General features: G+C 50.2%; 1 protein-coding gene across 2 annotated transcripts; it reads right to left on the bottom strand.

Moving 5' to 3' along the window:
- Positions 1-1,617: 1,617 nt before the first annotated feature.
- On the bottom strand, positions 1,618-14,164 carry ARHGEF39 (Rho guanine nucleotide exchange factor 39). Of its 2 annotated transcripts, XM_035100666.2 has the most exons (10): positions 14,103-14,164; positions 12,224-12,372; positions 10,664-10,758; positions 8,666-8,786; positions 8,313-8,431; positions 8,045-8,115; positions 7,750-7,878; positions 3,987-4,216; positions 3,551-3,639; positions 1,618-2,982 (listed from the first exon to the last, which is right to left on the bottom strand). In XM_035100666.2, exons 2-10 carry the CDS (start codon positions 12,359-12,361, stop codon positions 2,661-2,663), a joined length of 1,314 nt encoding a protein of 437 aa, XP_034956557.1. In that variant the 5' UTR covers positions 12,362-12,372; positions 14,103-14,164; the 3' UTR covers positions 1,618-2,660. The 2 variants fall into 2 exon arrangements, with proteins under 2 accessions (XP_034956557.1, XP_034956558.1); XM_035100667.2 differs by lacking the exon at positions 14,103-14,164 and having other exon boundaries at positions 2,853-3,452; positions 12,224-13,057.
- Between the last annotated feature and the right edge of the window lie 4,044 nt (positions 14,165-18,208).

The raw sequence follows: 18,208 nt of genomic DNA, 5'->3' as shown, positions 1-18,208 counted from the left end.
AACATCAGAAAGAGCTTGCTGTTTGATAGTGGCACAGAGATCTCCTTCCTTGGAGGTTTTAAAGCAGAGATTGAGGGACCACCTTCCAGGGACTTGGTAACTCTGATTGAACTAGATGACTCTTGAGGTCTCTTCCAACTCTACAGTTATATGATTCTATGACATTTTAATTTAAACAACTCACATTGCTACATTTCCAGTTGAGGTTAAAAGATAGGTTTTAATACACCAAAATCTCAAAGAAAGTATATTAAAGCTACACAAAACTTGAACACTGGTAACACAAAAACTATAATCTCAAAATATATTTTGTGATGGCAATGTAAAAATGGGAGTGAATAGAACATACTTCAGTTAAACCTGACAGGCAAATTCTTTGCGGAAGCTGTTGCCTTATGGAGATGATAATAATAATAATAATAATAATAATAATAATAATAATAATAATAATAATAATTTATTATTTATACCCCGCCCATCTGGCCGGGTTCCCCCAGCCACTCTGGGCGGCTTCCAAAAAACAGAAATTCTAAAATACAGAAATCCATCAAACATTAAAAGCTTCCCTAAACAGGGCTGCCTTGAGATGCCTTCTAAAGGTCTGGTAATTGTTCTCTTTGACCTCTAGTGGGAGGGCATTCCACAGGGTGGGTGCCACTACCGAGAAGGCCCTCTGCCTGGTTCCCTGTAACTTGGCTTCTCGTAATGAGGGAACCGCCAGAAGGCCCTCGGAGCTGGACCTCAGTGTCCGGGCAGAATGATGGAGGTGGAGACGCTCCTTCAGGTATACTGGACCGAGGCCGTTTAGGGCATTAAAGGTCAACACCAACACTTTGAATTGTGCTCGGAAACGTACTGGGAGCCAATGTAGGTCTTTTAGGACCGGTGTTATGTGATCTCGGCGGCCGCTCCCAGTCACCAGTCTAGCTGCCGCATTCTGGATTAGTTGTAGTTTCCGGGTCACCTTCAAAGGTAGCCCCACGTAGAGCGCATTGCAGTAGTCCAAGCGAGAGATAACTAGAGCATGCACCACTCTGGAGAGACAGTCACTGGGCAGGTAGGGACTCAGCCTGCGTACCAGATGGAGCTGATAAACAGCTGCCCTGGACACGGAGTTGACCTGTGCCTCCATGGACAGCTGTGAGTCTAAAATGACTCCCAGGCTGCGCACCTGGTCTTTCAGGGGCACAGTTACCCCATTCAGGACCAGGGAGTCCTCCACACCCGCCCGCCTCCTGTCCCCCACAAACAGTACTTCTGTCTTGTCAGGATTCAATCTCAATCTGTTAGCCGCCATCCATCCTCCAACCGCCTCCAAGCACTCACACAGGACCTTCACCGCCTTCACTGGTTCTGATTTAAAAGAGAGGTAGAGCTGGGTATCATCAGCATACTGATGGACACCCAGCCCAAACCCCCTGATGATCTCTCCCAGCGGCTGCATATAGATGTTAAAAAGCATGGGGGAGAGGACAGAACCCTGAGGCACCCCACAAGTGAGAGCCCAGGGGTCTGAACACTCATCCCCCACCACCACTTTCTGAACACGGCCCAGGAGGAAGGAGCGGAACCACTGCATGACAGTGCCCCCAGATGCATTTTATTTGGGTGGCCACACAGAAGGCAAGTCGAGAGAGGAGGGGCAGCTTCCCATCTCCTAAGAAACCTTGGGCTGCATTGTGTCCCATCCCAGGTCCACACAGAGAGCCAACCCTTGGCAGAGAAGCGGAGGGCATCCTTAAGAACAGGAACTTATTTTTATTCTTTTGTTTAATTTATAGACTTTATTGTTTAAAAAATTACTAAACGTAACATAGATATAACGTAAACATAACATAAGACTTCCTTTTCCATAGAACATATACAGAAAATATACAAAGAATACATAATCAAACACAAATTCTTATTCACAATGTGAACAGTATACCATCCCTACATTTCTTCCTTTTCCCTTTCCTCTTAGGTACTTCGCGTCCTCCTTATTGTACAATATCAGGTTCTTTCTGTGCCACGGGCCAGCATTGCAGATTTTCCACTTTCTTTTCCTAAGTTTACCTATTCTCATCTTTGCCTTTTTTAAACGTTATTCTATATCTGCTAATAAGGAATTATTTGGGTACTACATTTTTAGATATTTTTTGTAAACACTCCATTCTTTCGATACTTTTTGTGTTGCTGATCCCCTTAGTGAGTCAGTTAGTTTTGCCAGCTGTAGATATTCAAGCATTAGCATTTGCCACTCTGTTATTGTGGGTAAGATCTCACTCTTCCACTTTCTTGCCACTAACCCTAACCCAAGATTTGGGTGGCACTCCTATCTAATATACGGGAAAATCAAGGCACACAGGGTTTTTTTAAATCATATAATAAGGAAATCCTTGTTTAAAATTTGGATAAAATATAAAGACATATTAGAGCCCAAAATTCCACTTTGGACATCACCGGTGGAAGCTATAGCGGTGAAAAGAAAAAATGTGAGAAATGGTTGGCCTACGTATAGAGAAGTATTAGAAATTAAAGAAGGGAAACCAATGTTGAAAAAATATGAGGAAATTAAAAAATGCCTAACAGATTGGCTACAATATTTTCAATTAAATCAAAAATTTGGAACAGATATAAAGCAAGGATTGGCAACAGAAACATCTAAATTTGAAATGAATTTAATTGGGATTAAAAAGAAGAATATTTCCTTGATATATGATTACCTCCTGGAGTGGGAAACGAAAGAAGAGCAGACTAAAGTGGTAATGATTAAATGGGCCCAGGACTTTGGTTACAACATTCAGATGGAGCAATGGGAGAAGTTCTGGGCAGAGAATGTGAAGTTCACAGCTTGTTATAGTCTGCAGGAAAATAACATGAAAATGTTCTACAGGTGGCATCTCACCCCCCAAAAACATTGGCAAAGATGTATGGAGGGTTAAGTCCTCAATGCTGGCGATGCAAAAAAGATATAAGGTCATACTACCACATGTGGTGGACCTGCCAGGATATTAGAAAATATTGGGATAACATCTAAGAAATTTAAACACTACTTAAACAACCAATTTAAAAAAGGCAGTAAATGTTTTTGTTAAACATGCTACCTTCAGAAATTAAAAAAGAAACAAAATATTTACTGCTGTATGCAATGACAGCGGCCAGGGTTCTAGTGGCAAGAACAGGAACTTATTAAAGTAGCTGAAGGCCAAGCTGAAGAACCTCTTTCTTGGGGTCTGTCTCCTTTTCTGCCTTGCTGAGGGACACAAGTTCCTCACCCTTGGCTTAAGACATCACTGTGCTTGCTGGAGACCACAGTGTACATCAGTCTTCAAGGGATTTTGTGGTTTCTATGTAGTCCACCTAGCCATTGGCACCCACTGGCCTGGTCCTGGCTTGTCTGGCCCCAGCAGGAGGGAGCCCTGTGCAGGTCCTCCATTCAGCAGGCTGGACGGGAGTCCATCTGCAGCTGCCTGTAGGTGGCAAGGGAAGGAGATGAGATCTGGACCTCACAAAACACAAGCCCAGCAATGTCTCCACAGTCAGCAGAGGGAGAAGGGGTGTAGCCTACCTGACAGCAGTCGACAGGGTCTGGTGCCATTCATGGAAGTCCTCCTGATTACACGACATCAGCAGCAATGTTGTGTGGGGGAAGGAGACCTGGAAGAAGGGAAGCATTGCTGGGAGACAGCAAGCTCTTGGGCTAAGGCAGGAGGTTGGGCCACAGAAATGGCCCAGGAAAAGGTGGTCCAGGACTTCCTTCTCAAGGCAGCCCATGACAGGGGGTGCTTGGAGGCCTGCCAGAAGCCCAGAAAAGCACTGCCTGGCGCTTTGTGGCAGAGCAGCAGCCCCCTATCCCCACCCATTTCTTGGACCTTTGGGTGTTTGTTCCTGTGTGCTGCCACAGGATTTACCCAGCAGGCCAGGTGTGGACCCCCCAAGTGAGGTGGTCGGGACAAGGGCTTCCTACACCAAGGCAAAATTTGCTGGGTTTGGGAAGAACTTACACTGAGCAGCCCCCCTTGGCTCTGCGTGTGACCGAAGACTTTCTGCACCGTGCCCTGCCTGAGTGGGAGAACGGCCTGGCAGGCAAACTTGTGTGCATTCCAGGGGTGGAGCGGGTGGCAGGGCTTGGTCACCAGCAAGATGTCGGAGAAGAGGAAGAACATACAGCGCTGCAGCTCCTCCCCCTTGGGGGGCACCACCGTTAGCCAGCCTTCCCGGAGAAACCAGCGCCCTGTGACAAAATATGGGGCCACAGAGGCCAATTGGGGTGTTGGGACTGCTGGAGTCAGGCAACCTCCCCAGACCCACAGAGGGCAGTAGCATCCATCAGACAAAAGGCTCCCTGACAGGCCGGGACCCTGCTGGGCCTGTAAACGGCTCTCATTTCAGCCATCAATGCATGGCTCTGTCTCGATGAGACTCTGCCCTCTTTCTCCCCAGCATGGAGGAGGTTCTGCTACTGTCATACCGGAGGAATCTGCTGAGATTACCAGACTCCCCTACTTCACAGCGTGGTTGTGAGGATAAAAGGGGGACAGGGAGAACCACGTATGTCACATTGTATTCCTCGGAGAAAAGGTGGAACACAAATGCAAAACCAACATTAGCCAGAGCACAGGTTGTCTTGCACACCAGCCCATCCAGGGCAGCATAAGGAGGCCTCTCTGCAAATGGGTTCTCACTCCCGACTGGCCCTTGCTTGTGACCCTTCGCCTGAGTATCTTACCCTCTTATTATAGGGAAGCTTTTAATCTTTAAGAAATTAGTGTATTCTAATATTTCTGTTGGAAGCCACCCAGAGTGGCTGGGCAAACCCAGCCAGATGGGTGGGTGGTTGTTATTATTATTATTATTATTATTATTATTATTATTATTATTATTATTCCCTCCATTCATCTGTGACAAAACTGGCTAGGAGGTCCTTGAGCCACAGAGAACAGGGAGAGGAAGGACAAGGGAAAGGGGCAAGCCCACCCACCCCTATGGGAGATGAGTAGAGGCCCTTGCACTGGGGTGGATAAAGCCTGGAGGTGGAAGCAACAAGGGTGCAGAGCAGCGCTGTGCATGCAGGATGTGACCACAGATGCCTCACTGCCAGCCTGGAAGGCTCTTTCATGGTAACAGAACCAAAGTGAAGGTTTGTAAGTCACAACAAATAAACGCCCAGAATAATCTGTTCCGAGGCTGGCATGTGAGTCACCCATAGAGTAGGATTTACCAGCATCCCTAACATGGAATCATAGGACTGTAGAGTTGGAAGGTGCCCAGAGAGTCATCTAGTCCAGCCCCTGGAATGCAGGAGTCATAGCTGCTAGAAGCTTCCAATGTCAGCAATGCTGCCTGAAGCTTCCAAAGCAATGCTGGATTGAGGAGCATCCCAAACCTGCAAATCCACGGGGAGCTCCTCTGTCCTCAGCACGTAGCAACTGGACATTGGCTGTGCTGCCTTGCAGCGCCAGTACCAGGAACCAACTCCTGTGCCACCCTGCAGCTCCAATGCTGCCCTTCAGCACACACCCCCCATGACACCCTGTGGTCCACCCAATGCAACCTGCGGTCTACACCCAATGCAATGCCCCCCTCCTTGTGCTGATGGTGGGACTCTGTTGCTAAGGGCTGCTCCACGACTGCTTGTCTTGTGAGGAGCTGAGCAGCATCCTTGATGCTGTTGCTCTCTTACCTACCGTGTTTCCCCTTTTTTAAGACACCGTCTTATAACTTCTTTTTCTCAAAAAAACACAGGGTGTCTTATTTTCAGTGGGGTGTCTTATTTTTTTAATTACCTGTCATCTAGCCCAAATTCTACCATCAAGTTACCCCAAAGCAGATGCAGCACATGAGTGTCTGAAGAGAGGGGAAAGAGACGGAAAAGGAGGGAGGGAGAGAAGTTCCAGAGCAACCCCCCAGCCCTCCGGATGCTGTGGGGCTGCAGTTCCCATTATCCCCAACCACTGGCCATGCTGGCTATTGGGAGTTGGAGTCCAGCAGCACCTGAAAGCCTGGCTTGGATGAACATCTTCTCCTTAGCCCTCCCCATACGCTACGCTTTGAGCAAAATGCCTAAGAGCAACGTGACGATGGGGCAGAGCCGATCTGGGGAGGAAAGGTGGGGAGGCGGCAGCTGGGGAAGGTGGGGTTGGATTGAACCCTGAGAAAAGCAAACCCAAAAGGTCCACACCTCCTGTTTCTTGTGCCCATTTCTGCTTTGCTGCAGATAATATTTTTAAAAGGAAAAGGAAACTACCCAGTTATCTTCCTTTTTAAATGTGAAATTTAAACAGACAACAGAGTTCAATGGTTGTAAAGAACTAAAGAAAGACGTCTGTGCATTTCTCAATTGGCTGGGAGGGTTCCACAATTACACACACACACACAGAGAAAAGAAACGGAGGGGTGAAATTGTAATAATAGTGATGATGATAAGATATAGTTTGCATTTCTGTACATTGCAAAAAGGGAAGAAAACAAGAAAGAAAATGCAAGTATCCAAAAGGCACACCCCAGTCGCCCTCCCACCCAGGCCCCTGATTTCTGCCGATCCAGAGGCCACTGGCTTACGTGGTCCGCTCGGCCCGGCAGGGCGCTCCAAGTGCTTGGCGCTGCGGAGCGTTTGGCGTGCTCCACGCTGCAGCTGCCGGTTCTGGGCGGCGGGGAGGCAGGTCTCCTTGGCCGGGCCAAGCGGAGGCCGCTGGCTCAGGCGCTCCGCCCGGCCCGACAGAGCGCTCCAAGCGCTCAGTCCTGCAGAGCGCTCGGCGCGCTCCACACTGCAGCAGCCGGATCTGGGCGGCGGGGAGGCAGGTCTCCTCAGCCGGGCCAGGCGGAGGCCGCTGGCTCAGGCGCTCCGCCCGGCCCGACAGAGCGCTCCAAGCGCTCAGTCCTGCAGAGCGCTCCAAGTGCTCCATGCTGCAGCCGCCACTTCTGGGCGGCAGGGAGGCAGGTCTCCTCGGCCGGGCCAAGCGGACGCCGCTGGCTCAAGCGCTCCGCCCGGCCCGACAGAGCGCTCTAAGCGCTCAATGCTGCGGAGCGCTTGGCACGCTCCACGCTGCAGCCACCGGTTCTGGGCGGCAGGCCTCCTCGGCCGGGCGGAGGCAAGACCGCTGGCTCGGGCGCTCTGCGCGCTCGCCGCTGCAGCAGCAGCTGGCTCCAGGCACCAAGCCGGCAGGCCTCCTGCTGCTGCAGCCGGCGTTCTGAGTCCCGCTGGCTGGCTGGGGCCCTCGGCGGTCTCGCTCCACACGGCATGGAGGTATGTCTTATTTTCAGGGTATGTCTTATATTTCACAAATGTTTAAAAATCCTGCCATGGCTTACTTTATGGCTACGTCTTAAAAAAGGGGAAACACGGTAGCTCTATGGCCATTACATTTCAGGTGAGGCCACAGCTCTCCCTGCTGAATTATCTTTTTAAACTAAGCAGCAAAGCGTTGGGAGAATTGCCTTAATCAGTGCAGGAGGAGGAATGATGGGGTCCAGGCAGAGGAAATGGGGGCTGAGCAAGGATGAGAAATGGGAGACGGGATTATCTTTGGGGTAGAATCGCCAGAGACCACTCTGGCTCTAGCAAATGATCTCTGCTCCAATTGCCAGAAATGTCCAGCCCCAGGAGCTGCCCTTCAGCTGCATCCCAGAGCATCGCAAGCATTAATCCAAAGAGTCCTGTAGGGCCACGTTTGAGGAGCAAAGGTGGGTGGTTTACCCTGTTGAAGGGTGGCTTCTTTGCTGCCTGCCCTGCCTCTTTGTCTCCTGTTACCAAAGCAGAGGACCCACCTGGAGCCAGAATTTGGGTCTTCTGTCCCTTAAGCAGCTTCTGAACCCGGCGCATCTGATTGGTGTTCTCACGGCAACGAGATATTTCCTGGACTCGGTGATATGCCTCAGAGACAGACTTCAGAACTCCTGCAAGGACCACAACATCCTCTGAGACAAGGCACACACCCAGACCCGGGGGAAGTAGTTTGGAGCCTCTGTGGCTCAAGCGGGTTAATATTATTTACTTGATTCCCCCCACCCTCCCTCCAGCAAGTCCCCCAGGCTGCTCACAGAAGAAAAGTTATTATCCTACCTGTCAGCTGCTTAAAGTCAGAGCTTTCTGGGTGGGTATTTCCTACCAAATCCTTCAGCAAGTGCCTGTACCTGCCAAAGAGAGGGGGCACTGTCGGACGGGGTGGGGAAGGAGGGGCAGGTGCATTCCTTCTGGCTCAGCCCTCCAGCAGCCTCTTCCCTGGGGCTGAGGGGATGCAGCCAGGCTGCTGGAGCCCCAAGGGGGCCAGCTGAGCAGCCCCTCCCAGATTCAATGAGCACAGCATCCTCCTGCAGAGGCTGCCACCTACTGAGAGAGCCTCTGGAGGGGCAGCGGGAGCAGCTGTTCCAGGCAAAGGCCCCCAAACTCTGGCCGGGACTCCTGGAGCTTCTTGAAGCGGGAAAAGGGTTTGTTCTTCCGCACCTGCCTCTAGAAGTGCAAGAGAGGAGAAGCAGGAGTCACTAGCTGACCTGCCACCCACTCCCCACCCCAGGTCATCCCAGAATTGTAGAGATGGGAGGGACTGCAAGGCAGGAATCACAGCTAAAACATCACTGACATGGCTTGATCAGCAAAGGGCAGGAAAAGGCTCCAGGCCTGGGGAGGGGAGCTATGTGCCCAGAGCAGCTCCCTGCAAGATGGACAAAAAAGGGAAACAGGTACCTCCAAGGTGCTCTGGGCCTTTTCCAGGTTTTCAGCATAGCAGACGTAGAGAACCAGCTGGTGGCAGAAACCCTCCAGGCCAAGCCCCAAGCGACCTCCCTCCAGATGGAAAAGCAGAGTCCTGGGTGCAAAGCGGGAGAGGGCTTCTTGAATCAAGAAGTTTGTGGGGTGCAATGCAACTTTACCAGTATTGCCTCACACTGGCGCTCCCCCTTGCTCCCTTCTCCCCAGCTTCCATAAGGGGCTTTGTGAGAGATGGGTGTGGGACTATCCACGACAACTGTGGTTAGTGGCCTTGAAGGAGATACCCTGCCCTGGAGGGGAGCTCACAGGGATTCAGAGTTAGGCTGTGTTCTGCACCAAGGGGGGGGGGGTCGGGTTTGATATCTCTTAACACAGGACAACCTTCCTCCTGCCCAAAGGAATACTATTCAGCTGTAGATGTCAGGGTGATTCACAACATAAAAATACAACATAAAAGCACAAATACATAATAAAAATATGAGCAAATCCAAACCAACAATCCCTGTTTCCATATTTAAAAGAGCATCAGGTGTCAATCAGTCAAAGGCCTGGTGGAAGAGGAACGTTTTCACCTGGCGCCTAAAGGTGTATAATGAAGGTCCCAGGTGAACCTCCCTGGGGAGACCATTCCACTGCAGAAAAGACCCGTTTTCATGTTGCCACCCTCTGGACCTCTCGTGGAGGAGACACACAAGGCGGTACAGTCAGTGGATGATCTCAGGATCTGGGTAGGTTCATATGGAATATTTTCAGCACATTGTTCACATGTGGGTTTTGCACAGTGCTAAAATTAGGGCTGGGCGATATCTGGTTTTCAACATCAGGATATATCAGCAGCTAACCATTGTGATATACCAGTATATCATGATGTCTGAAATAAGGAGGGGTGGCTGGGCTGGGGAGGGAGGGAAGCTTTTTGCTGCGTATCTTCATGCTCTTTCTTAGAGCACCAGGTTGTCCTTCCCAACAATGTGCACAATCGAGGTGCCTGGGCTTGGGAGGATGGGAGGGAGCAGAAGAAATGACCAGGAGAAGGAAGGATCGCACCCCCTGGGCTGGCAGTTCTTTGCCATCCTTCCCGGCCACATGCAGGATCACATCACCTAGGCTGAGGATGCTGGGCTGGCAGCACTTGGCTGTCCTTCCCTGCACAACTGTGGTGCCTTGGCTGGAGTGGGAGGGAGCAGAAGGAATGACCAGGGGAAGGAAGGAAGGAAGGAAGGAAGGAAGGAAGGAAGGAAGGAAGGAAGGAAGGAAGGAAGGAAGGAAGGAAGGAAGGAAGGAAGGAAGGAAGGAAGGAAAGCAAGCAGGCAGTGCTGTTTCTTAAGGCACCAACACTGCAGTTAAGGGGAGATGGTGAGGCTGACTTCTCAAATTTTTCACAATTATATTGCCCCCTGGAATTTTGAAGGCTGTTCACAGTGAATTGCTGGGTCAAAATTGCAATGTGGGCTTCAAACCGGATTTGAACTATGTATTGGTACATCACACAGGCCTAGCTAAGATGTTGTCCCAAAGGCCAAAATCCAGCCTGGGGCAGCTGTTGCCCCAAATATCTGAGGAGACAGTTGACTCCCCCAGTTTCCTTTACAGATCCATGTCTGTCATTTGAGAGCCTACTCTAGTCCACACCTATCAGGTTGAGAGGCAGCATTGTGGTTCTTCTTGCAAAGAGGACTTCCAAGTGTCTGTTTAGTCTGATTGAAACGCAATCATCTAAAAATTGAGGAGGGTGCAATCCCCTCAATCATAAAGCTAACCCCTAACCCAGCTCACATTTACCCCCACCCATATTAAACAGTCAGGAGGTGTCTCATTGTGCTGAGGTCCTGTAGGTTTGGAAAATGTGGGCTACAGAACCAGACAGGATACAGAGCAGGAAGTTAGAGGAAAACTCGCAGAGCCCACCGCCACCACCCAACAGACCCATGCTACCCCACCCATCGACAAAGGCTCCCCTGGTGGGTCCCTTACCGGCTGGCAGAGCAGATGGACTCCAGGCACCCGAAGATAGCTTCCTGGTCAGCTGGCTTCAAAGTCCCTTTGGCCTTCAGGATGGCCACAAAGTACTAACAAGAGACATGCAAAGCAGTTACTCCTCCCCAGATACAAAGACTTTCCTAACTAACCTAACCCTTGACTTGATATATGCTTGTTCAGGTCACAATCAAGGGGGGACATTGCTACATACTGTAAATGATGGCATCCTACAGCAGTTGGTGATGTGACTGACCAGAGGGGGGACCATGCTGGACTTCATCTTAAAGTGGGGCCCACAGCTTGGTGTGAGATGTGCTGTTGAACCAACCAGTGACAGCCACAGTGCTGCCCAATGTTAAGTGGGCAATTGTCAAGAAAGTATGGCACCTTTACATTGGACTTCAAAAGAGATAACTACCCAAAAGCGAGGGGTCTGGTAAGAAAGAAGTTGAACAAGAAAATGATGGTGGTCAGATTTTCCCAGAATGCTTGTGGGTCATTCAAAGCCACAGCAATAGCAGTTCAATTAGAATGCAACAGAGGGCAGAAAGGCCTCCTTCAGAAAATGGAAGGCCTGTCCCAACAAAGACAACAAAAAGGAATGTCAACTTGGGCCAAAGAAATGCAAGCAGACAATCAGGGATGCAAGGGGGGGGGATATGAAAGAAAGAGAATTTGAAGAGCCCATTGCTAGAAACAAAGGCCCACAAAACCATTTCAATACATTATTGCAAGGCCAACCAATGAAGCTGAGTATTGGAAGACTCAAAGCTAGGGAAAAAAAGGAAACCCTTCTTCATACTGATATATCACAATGTCTGAAATAAGGATGGAACTATGTAGAGGTGAACAGTAGGGTTGGGAGATATCTGGTTTTCAACATTGTGATTTATCACCAGCTAAACAAAGTGATATACTGATATACAGTATCCCCATGTCTGAAATAAGGATGGTTCACAATATATTGCCAAGTCAAAAATTATGAAACCATTATCATGATATGGACATTAAACTTGTTTTGGATAATATATATCATCCAGCCACATTGATGGTGACTAACTGCAATGGCTATGTTCCACCTCCACTGTCGTGGGCAGTTTGTCTCTGAAAAAGATCAGTTGCTAGGACTCCTAAGTTGGGAGAGCATGGCTGTTGCACTCTGATCCTGCTAACGGATTTCCCATTTGGGACATCTGGTTGGTCACTATGAGAAGGGGCTGGACATCTGGCTGGGCTTCCCCTGCCACTCTTATGCCACTTGCTTATGTTCTTAGGAGCCCTGCCAGCACCAAGAGAAAGCTGCAGTGCTCAGGGCTTGAGGGTAGTGAGAAGCCGCCTTCTCCTTTCTGCTCCTCCTTCCTCTGGTCTCTCTCCCTGCACCATTTGGCTGCTAACAGCAGCAAAGAAAAATCAGCACATCACTGGAAAAAATGAGCCAGGAAGCCGGGTCAGCTTGCTCTTTCAAGAAAGAGCTGGGAGCAGAATGGCACACTTAGTCCTGCACAGTATCTGAGCTCAGAGAAAGGCCCAGGGCCCTGCAGCCCAGCTTCTCACCGTGGCTACCAAGCCCAGCTGCTCCAGATACTGCTGCTCTGTTTCCACCAGTTCCTTAGCCGTCCGACAGCGCTTCCTCTCCCACCGGGCTCTCTGCTCCTCCACCGGGTGGCAGCTGCTCTCAAGGGTGCTGGTCATTGTGTGTTTTTCTTGGGGGGGAAAGGAGAAATGCCTTGAAAAGAAAGTGGCTCCAGCCAGCCCATACTGAGGATCATTAGGAATAAAACTTCAGATATGATAACGATGTTATGCAAATCTGTATATGAACTAGTGGATGGAGTAACTCTTCTAAGAGGAAATGCTGCAACATTAGGGACTTTCTAGTTTAGAGAAAAGGTAAGTAAAAGTGGGTGGGGCATGGCAGAAGTTAAAAGATTATGCAAGGGATGGAGAACATGAACAGGCAGACATAAGAAGAGCCAGCTGGATCAGGCCAAAGGGGGGCCCTCCAGTCCAGCATCCAGCTCTCACAGTGGGCAAGCAAATGCTTCTTCTGCAAAACCCACAAGCAGGACATGAGCACAGCCGCAGTACTCTCCTCACCTGCGATTCTCAGCACCTGGTATTGTCAGAGCCCTACCACCTGCAGCCATGGAGGGAAAGCCTTCCAGCTTGCTCCCCAGCTCTTCCTCCTTCCCTGCCCTTAAGCCTGCACAAGATCCAGAGTAGAAGTCGGAGACAAAGCTCCCGTATTGTAATTTGGGGCCATCTATTGAAGCAGACTGCTGGAAGCCTCAGGACACACCAAAAGAACTTCATCCCATGGCACATAGTTAAACTATGGAACTGGCTCTCACAGGAGGCAGTGATGGCCAACACCTTTAATAGATTTAAAAGAGGGTTAGACATATTCCTGGAGCAGAGTTAGACTTTCTGTGGATACTATCCTTGATGACTGTGTTGCACCTCCATAGTCAGAGGGCACAGTTGCTGGCTTGCTTTGGTCCTGCTTGCAGGCAGGCTTCTTGTGAGGCACCTGGGAGAACAAGAGGGGCCTTTAGCTTAGTTCAGCAGGACTCTTAGGTGGTGCCTGAGCAGTGCAAGTGCCTGATCTTTGGTTCTTCACCAGGCACTATCCAGAATCAACACAAGCCCTTTGGCACACAGATCAGACGCAGCAAATGGAATCACAGCCCATTATTATTCATAGTGCTGCTACCAATGAACATAGCATAATACAGAATAACATGGGAAGAAGTTTGGCTTGGGAGAAATGCAGGGGGTGGGAGGGTCCCTGCCTTGAGTTCAGACGAAGCACACTAGCCTTGCACGAGGCCCCACCAGGTCAGAATGCACGAACCAGCCCAGAAAGCCTTCCTCTGGAGGTTTAGGCAACGTGCAACCGGGAGGGCCTTGTTCCCAATCCAGTCAGCCACGAATCTCGCTGATAAAATGGGGAGGCGGGGGGGGGCAGGGCAAGGACAGGACCTTGAGCTCATTGGAGGAAAGGTGGGGTGCAAACGCGAGCGAACCCCGCTCTTGCCCGGGCTAGGCAGGCTTCCCCAGGGCCCAGAAGAGCAGCCGCCCCGAGGAAAAGAGGCGGACGCCCCCCCCCCCCGCAGCCCTTGCTCGGCAGCCCTTCGGAAATGTGGGGCGCTTCGCTCCTGCCTGAGCCCCCTTCCGAGTACCCCGGGGGGGCAGAGGCTCCCCGAGAGTCCAGCGCCAGCCGACTTAGGTCTCCTCGGAAGCAAGTCCGACTATAAGCGGAGTTCGCATGGCGCGCGTGGCGGGTGGGTGGGGGTGCAGTTCTGCCGGGGGGGAGCAACCGGGGGGGCGGGAGAGCCAAGGAGGGCTCGGGGTCCCCCAAGCCCAGCCACGCTCAGCGGAACCAAGGGGATCCGAGGAAGCCCCCCCCCCGCCTGCGTCGCCGCTCCACTACCTTGCTCCGTCCAGCGGCGCCCGCCAAGCGTTCAAACGGCCAGCTGGTCCGGCCCCTTCCGGGCGGGCTGGCCTGCCCCGCCCCGGACCGGCCCCTGGTGCCGCCTCAGACGGGCGGGCGGGGCTGAACTCGGGGGCATAGCTGCCAAGTTATCCCTTTTTTTAAGGGATTTTCCCTTATGCTGAATAGGCTTCCTCGCGAGAAAAGGGAAAACTTGGCAGCTATGCTGGGGGGGGCGGTAAGCGCCTGGGCGCCCCTCGCCGCAGACTCTGGGATTGCGGGCGGCTCCCCCTCCGCACCCTTGGGTGGCGTCTCCGCTTCTCTACACAGTAGATTCTTCCCCTTCTCCACCCCAGCAATTGTTCTTCTTTCTTTCTTAATCATAAATGCATTCATAGAATCATAGAACTGTAGAGTTTGAGGGGACCCGAGGGTCACCTAGTCTAACAGCCTGCAATGCAGGAATCTCAGCTGAAGAATTTCTTTCAGATGGCCATCCAATCTCTGCTTAAAAAAACCTCCAGTGAAGGAGATTCCATCACCTCCTGAGGGAGACTGTTCCACTGTCTAATAGGTTAAAAGTAAAGGACCCTTAGACAGTTAAGTCCAGTCTAAGGAGACTGGAGTTGAGACGATCATCTCACTTTTCAGGCCGAGGGAGCCGGCGCTTGTCCACAGGCAGCTTTCTGGGTCATGTGGCCAGCAGGACTAAACTGCTTCTGCATAGCTGCCAAGTTATCCCTTTTTTAAAGGGATTTTCCCTTATGCTGAATAGGCTTCCTCGCGAGAAAAGGGAAAACTTGGCAGCTATGCTTCTGGCACAATGGGACACCTGGTGTGCTGTCGAACTGCTAGGTTGACTGATAGCTCTTTCTGTCAGAAAGTTCTTCCTGATGTTTCATCTGGCTCTAGCTGATCTAAACATACTCAGCTCCCTCATCCGCTCCTCATAAGGGTTGGTTTTCAGACCCTCCTCTGTACATGTTCCAGCTTGTCAATATCCTCCTTAATATTGTGGCTCCCAGAACAGGACACAAGACTCAGAATGTGGTCTGACCAAAGCAGAATGGAGTGGTCCTATGACTTCTCTTGAACAGAATACTAGACTTCTGTGGATGTAGCCTAGAAGAGCATTCACTTTATTTGCTGCTGTATCACACTGCTGACTCTTCTTCAGCTTGTGATCTACCAAGACTCCTAGATCCTCACTACTAGTAAGCCTGGTGTCCCCCATCCTATATTTGTGCATCTCATAGGAGCCAACTCCTATGGGCTGTGAGGGCTTTGGCCCCCACAATAAAATGTTTGAGGGGGCTGGGTCCCCACAAATTTGATGGACATTCCCATTCAAATGGAATGTGTGCACTGCATCATGTGATTGATTATGCAGGGCGGGCCTTACTTGGGCCCCCACAATATTTTATTCAAGTTGGTACCCCTGGTGCATCTGGTTCTTTCTGCCTTAGTGCAGGAACATTTGTCTCTATTGAAACTCACTGTTAGTTTGCACCCATTTCTCCAATCTGTAAAGGTGATTTTGAATCCTGATTCTATCTTCTGTGGCATTGGCTACCCTTCCCAGTTTAGTGTCATTTGCAAATTGGATGAGCACCCCCTCAATTCCTTCATCCAAGTCATGTATAAAGATGTTAAACAACAACAGGCCTAGGAAACTCACAAGCAGGACCTGAGCAGTGGAGCCCCCTCCCCCTCCCCACCGGTGGGATTCTGGCATTCAGTAGCTTGAGACCCTCCAGGCATTGCTGAGGTCCTTCTCTGGAAAGGCCTGGATTCAAGGAAGCTGCTGCCAAGTCAGCTGCCTCTCCTTCCTGACCTTCCCAAGGAGCAGAAGCAGGTCTTTCCTGCCCTCCTTCCTGGTTTCCAGCCCATCTCACCTTTGCTTCGTATTGATCTTCATCCTGCCTTATTGGCCAGCCCTTCCCTTCTCATAGGATCAAGGTTGCATCCAAATAAGATTTGTTTTTTGGAAGAAGAAAAACATGATTTAAAATAAATATATTGGCAATGCAGATTTATTTATTTAGCATTCCAATTTCTCTCTGCCCAGGGATGGTTGCAGCTGGCAGAGCCATGCACCACTGATGCCACCCAGGCCTCCAGCGACAAATGTGGGTCAAAGAGAAGCCCCAGGCTCCCCACCTGCTCCTTCAAAGGGCGCACAGCCCTTTCCAGGACATGCTTTGCACCCAGTTCCAGGGCCTGAGAGCCGCCAGTCAGTCCACAACACCTCTGCCTTGTTAGGATTCAGTCACCAATTATTGGCCCTCACCCACATATACCTATGGCTGATACAGGTAATGAACAGATAATGAAATGTCATTAAGGGGTGGGGGGACAAGTGGCAAACAAGCATTGCATAATACAGACATATGGATCCAATAAAATATGGAGTAACCTTTGATTTATTTTTTATCTGTTTTACAAAATGTATACAGTATGCTGTTTGATTGTAACAAAATCTCTAAGTGGTTTACAAGAAATCATCAAAGTCACTTAAGGCATTCAGGATCATTTTGCTATTTGTCCCTGTGGGATCAGAGGCAGAAGCATGTGTTGGGTCTCTTCCTCCTCTGCTTTCTTCCTTTGAAGAAGGAATGGTACCCCCTCCCTGATGGTGCCGGGGGCGGTGCGCTCCCCGCCCCCCGTTCCTCTGCCAGTGAGTAAGAATAAATGGACAGTACTGCAAGTGGAGAGAAGCAAACAGTGGAGTCCCCAAAGGGAAAAGGGAAAGATAACAGACCCCTGGACAGTCCAGTCAAATGCAACTATAGGGTGCAGTGCTCATCTCGCTTTTCAGGCTGGCGTTTGTCCACAGACAGCTTTCCAGGTCATGTGACCAGCATGAGTAAATTGCTACTGGCGCACGGAGGACTGTGATGAGTGACAGAGCGCATGGAAACGGGCCGTGTGCTTTTTTACTTGTTCATAAATGATCTAGAGTCAGGAGTGAGCAGTGAGCGTTGTTAAAACAAAAGATTGTGAAGAGCTCCAAAGTATATTTTTCATATCAAGGGAAGTAACAGTACTGGAGTTGTATGTCCAATTCTGAGCAGCACATTTTAAGAAGGATATTGACAAACTGGAACGTGTGCAGAGGAGGGCAACCAAGATGATAAAGTGTCTGGAAACCAAGCATTATAAGGAGCAATTTAAAGAGTTGGGTATGTTTAGCCTTGAAAAGAGGAGACTGAGAGGAGACATGACAGCCATCTTCAAATATCTGAAGGGCTGTCACATGGAAGTTGGAATGAGTTTGTTTTCTGCTGTTCTGGAGGGTATGACTCAAACCAATGGATTCAAGGTACAATAAAGGAGATTCCAACTAAACATCAGGAAAAACTTTCTGATGGTAATACCGTAGCTGTTCAACAGTGGAACAGACTCCCTCAGGAGATTGTGGAGTCTCCTTTCTTGGAGGTTTTTAAGCACATGTTGGATGATCATCTGCCAGGTGGGGCAGAAGTAAGTGGCCAGGCTGCTCACGGAGGCAGGTTAATCTACCTCTCGTTTAAATCAGAACCAGTGAAGGCGGTGAAAGTCCTGTGTGAGTGTCCGGAGGTGATTGGAGGATGGATGGCGCCTAATGGATTGAAGTTGAATCCCAGCAAGACAGAAGACTGTTTCTGGGGGGCAGGGGACTCCCTGGTCCTGAATGGGATAACTGTGTCCTTGAAGTACCAGGTGTGCAGCCTGGGGGTCATTTTGGACTCACAGCTGTCCATGGAGGCGCAGGTCAATTCTGTGTCCAGGGCAGCTGTCTACCAGCTCCATCAGGTACGCTGGCTGAGACCCCACCTCCCCACAGACTGTCTCGCCAGAGTGGTGCTGGTGCATGCTCTGGTTATTTCCCGCTTGGACTATTGCAATGTGCTCTACATTGGGCTCCCTTTGAAGGTGATCCAGAAACTACAATTAATCCAGAATGTGGCAGCTAGACTGGTGACTGGAAGTGGCTGCCAGGAACATATAACACTGGTCCTAAAGGATCTTCACTGCCTCACAGTACGTTTCTGAGCACAGTTCAAAGTGTTGGTGCTGACCTTTAAATCCCTAAATGGCCTCAGCCTTGTATACTTGAACGAGCG

Source organism: Zootoca vivipara, chromosome 11, assembly GCF_963506605.1.
Source record: "Zootoca vivipara chromosome 11, rZooViv1.1, whole genome shotgun sequence".
In the NCBI taxonomy this organism is placed as follows: Eukaryota; Metazoa; Chordata; class Lepidosauria; order Squamata; family Lacertidae; genus Zootoca; species Zootoca vivipara.
Note: the sequence above shows the minus strand (reverse complement) of the source record. Positions and strands in the feature narration are given on the sequence as shown.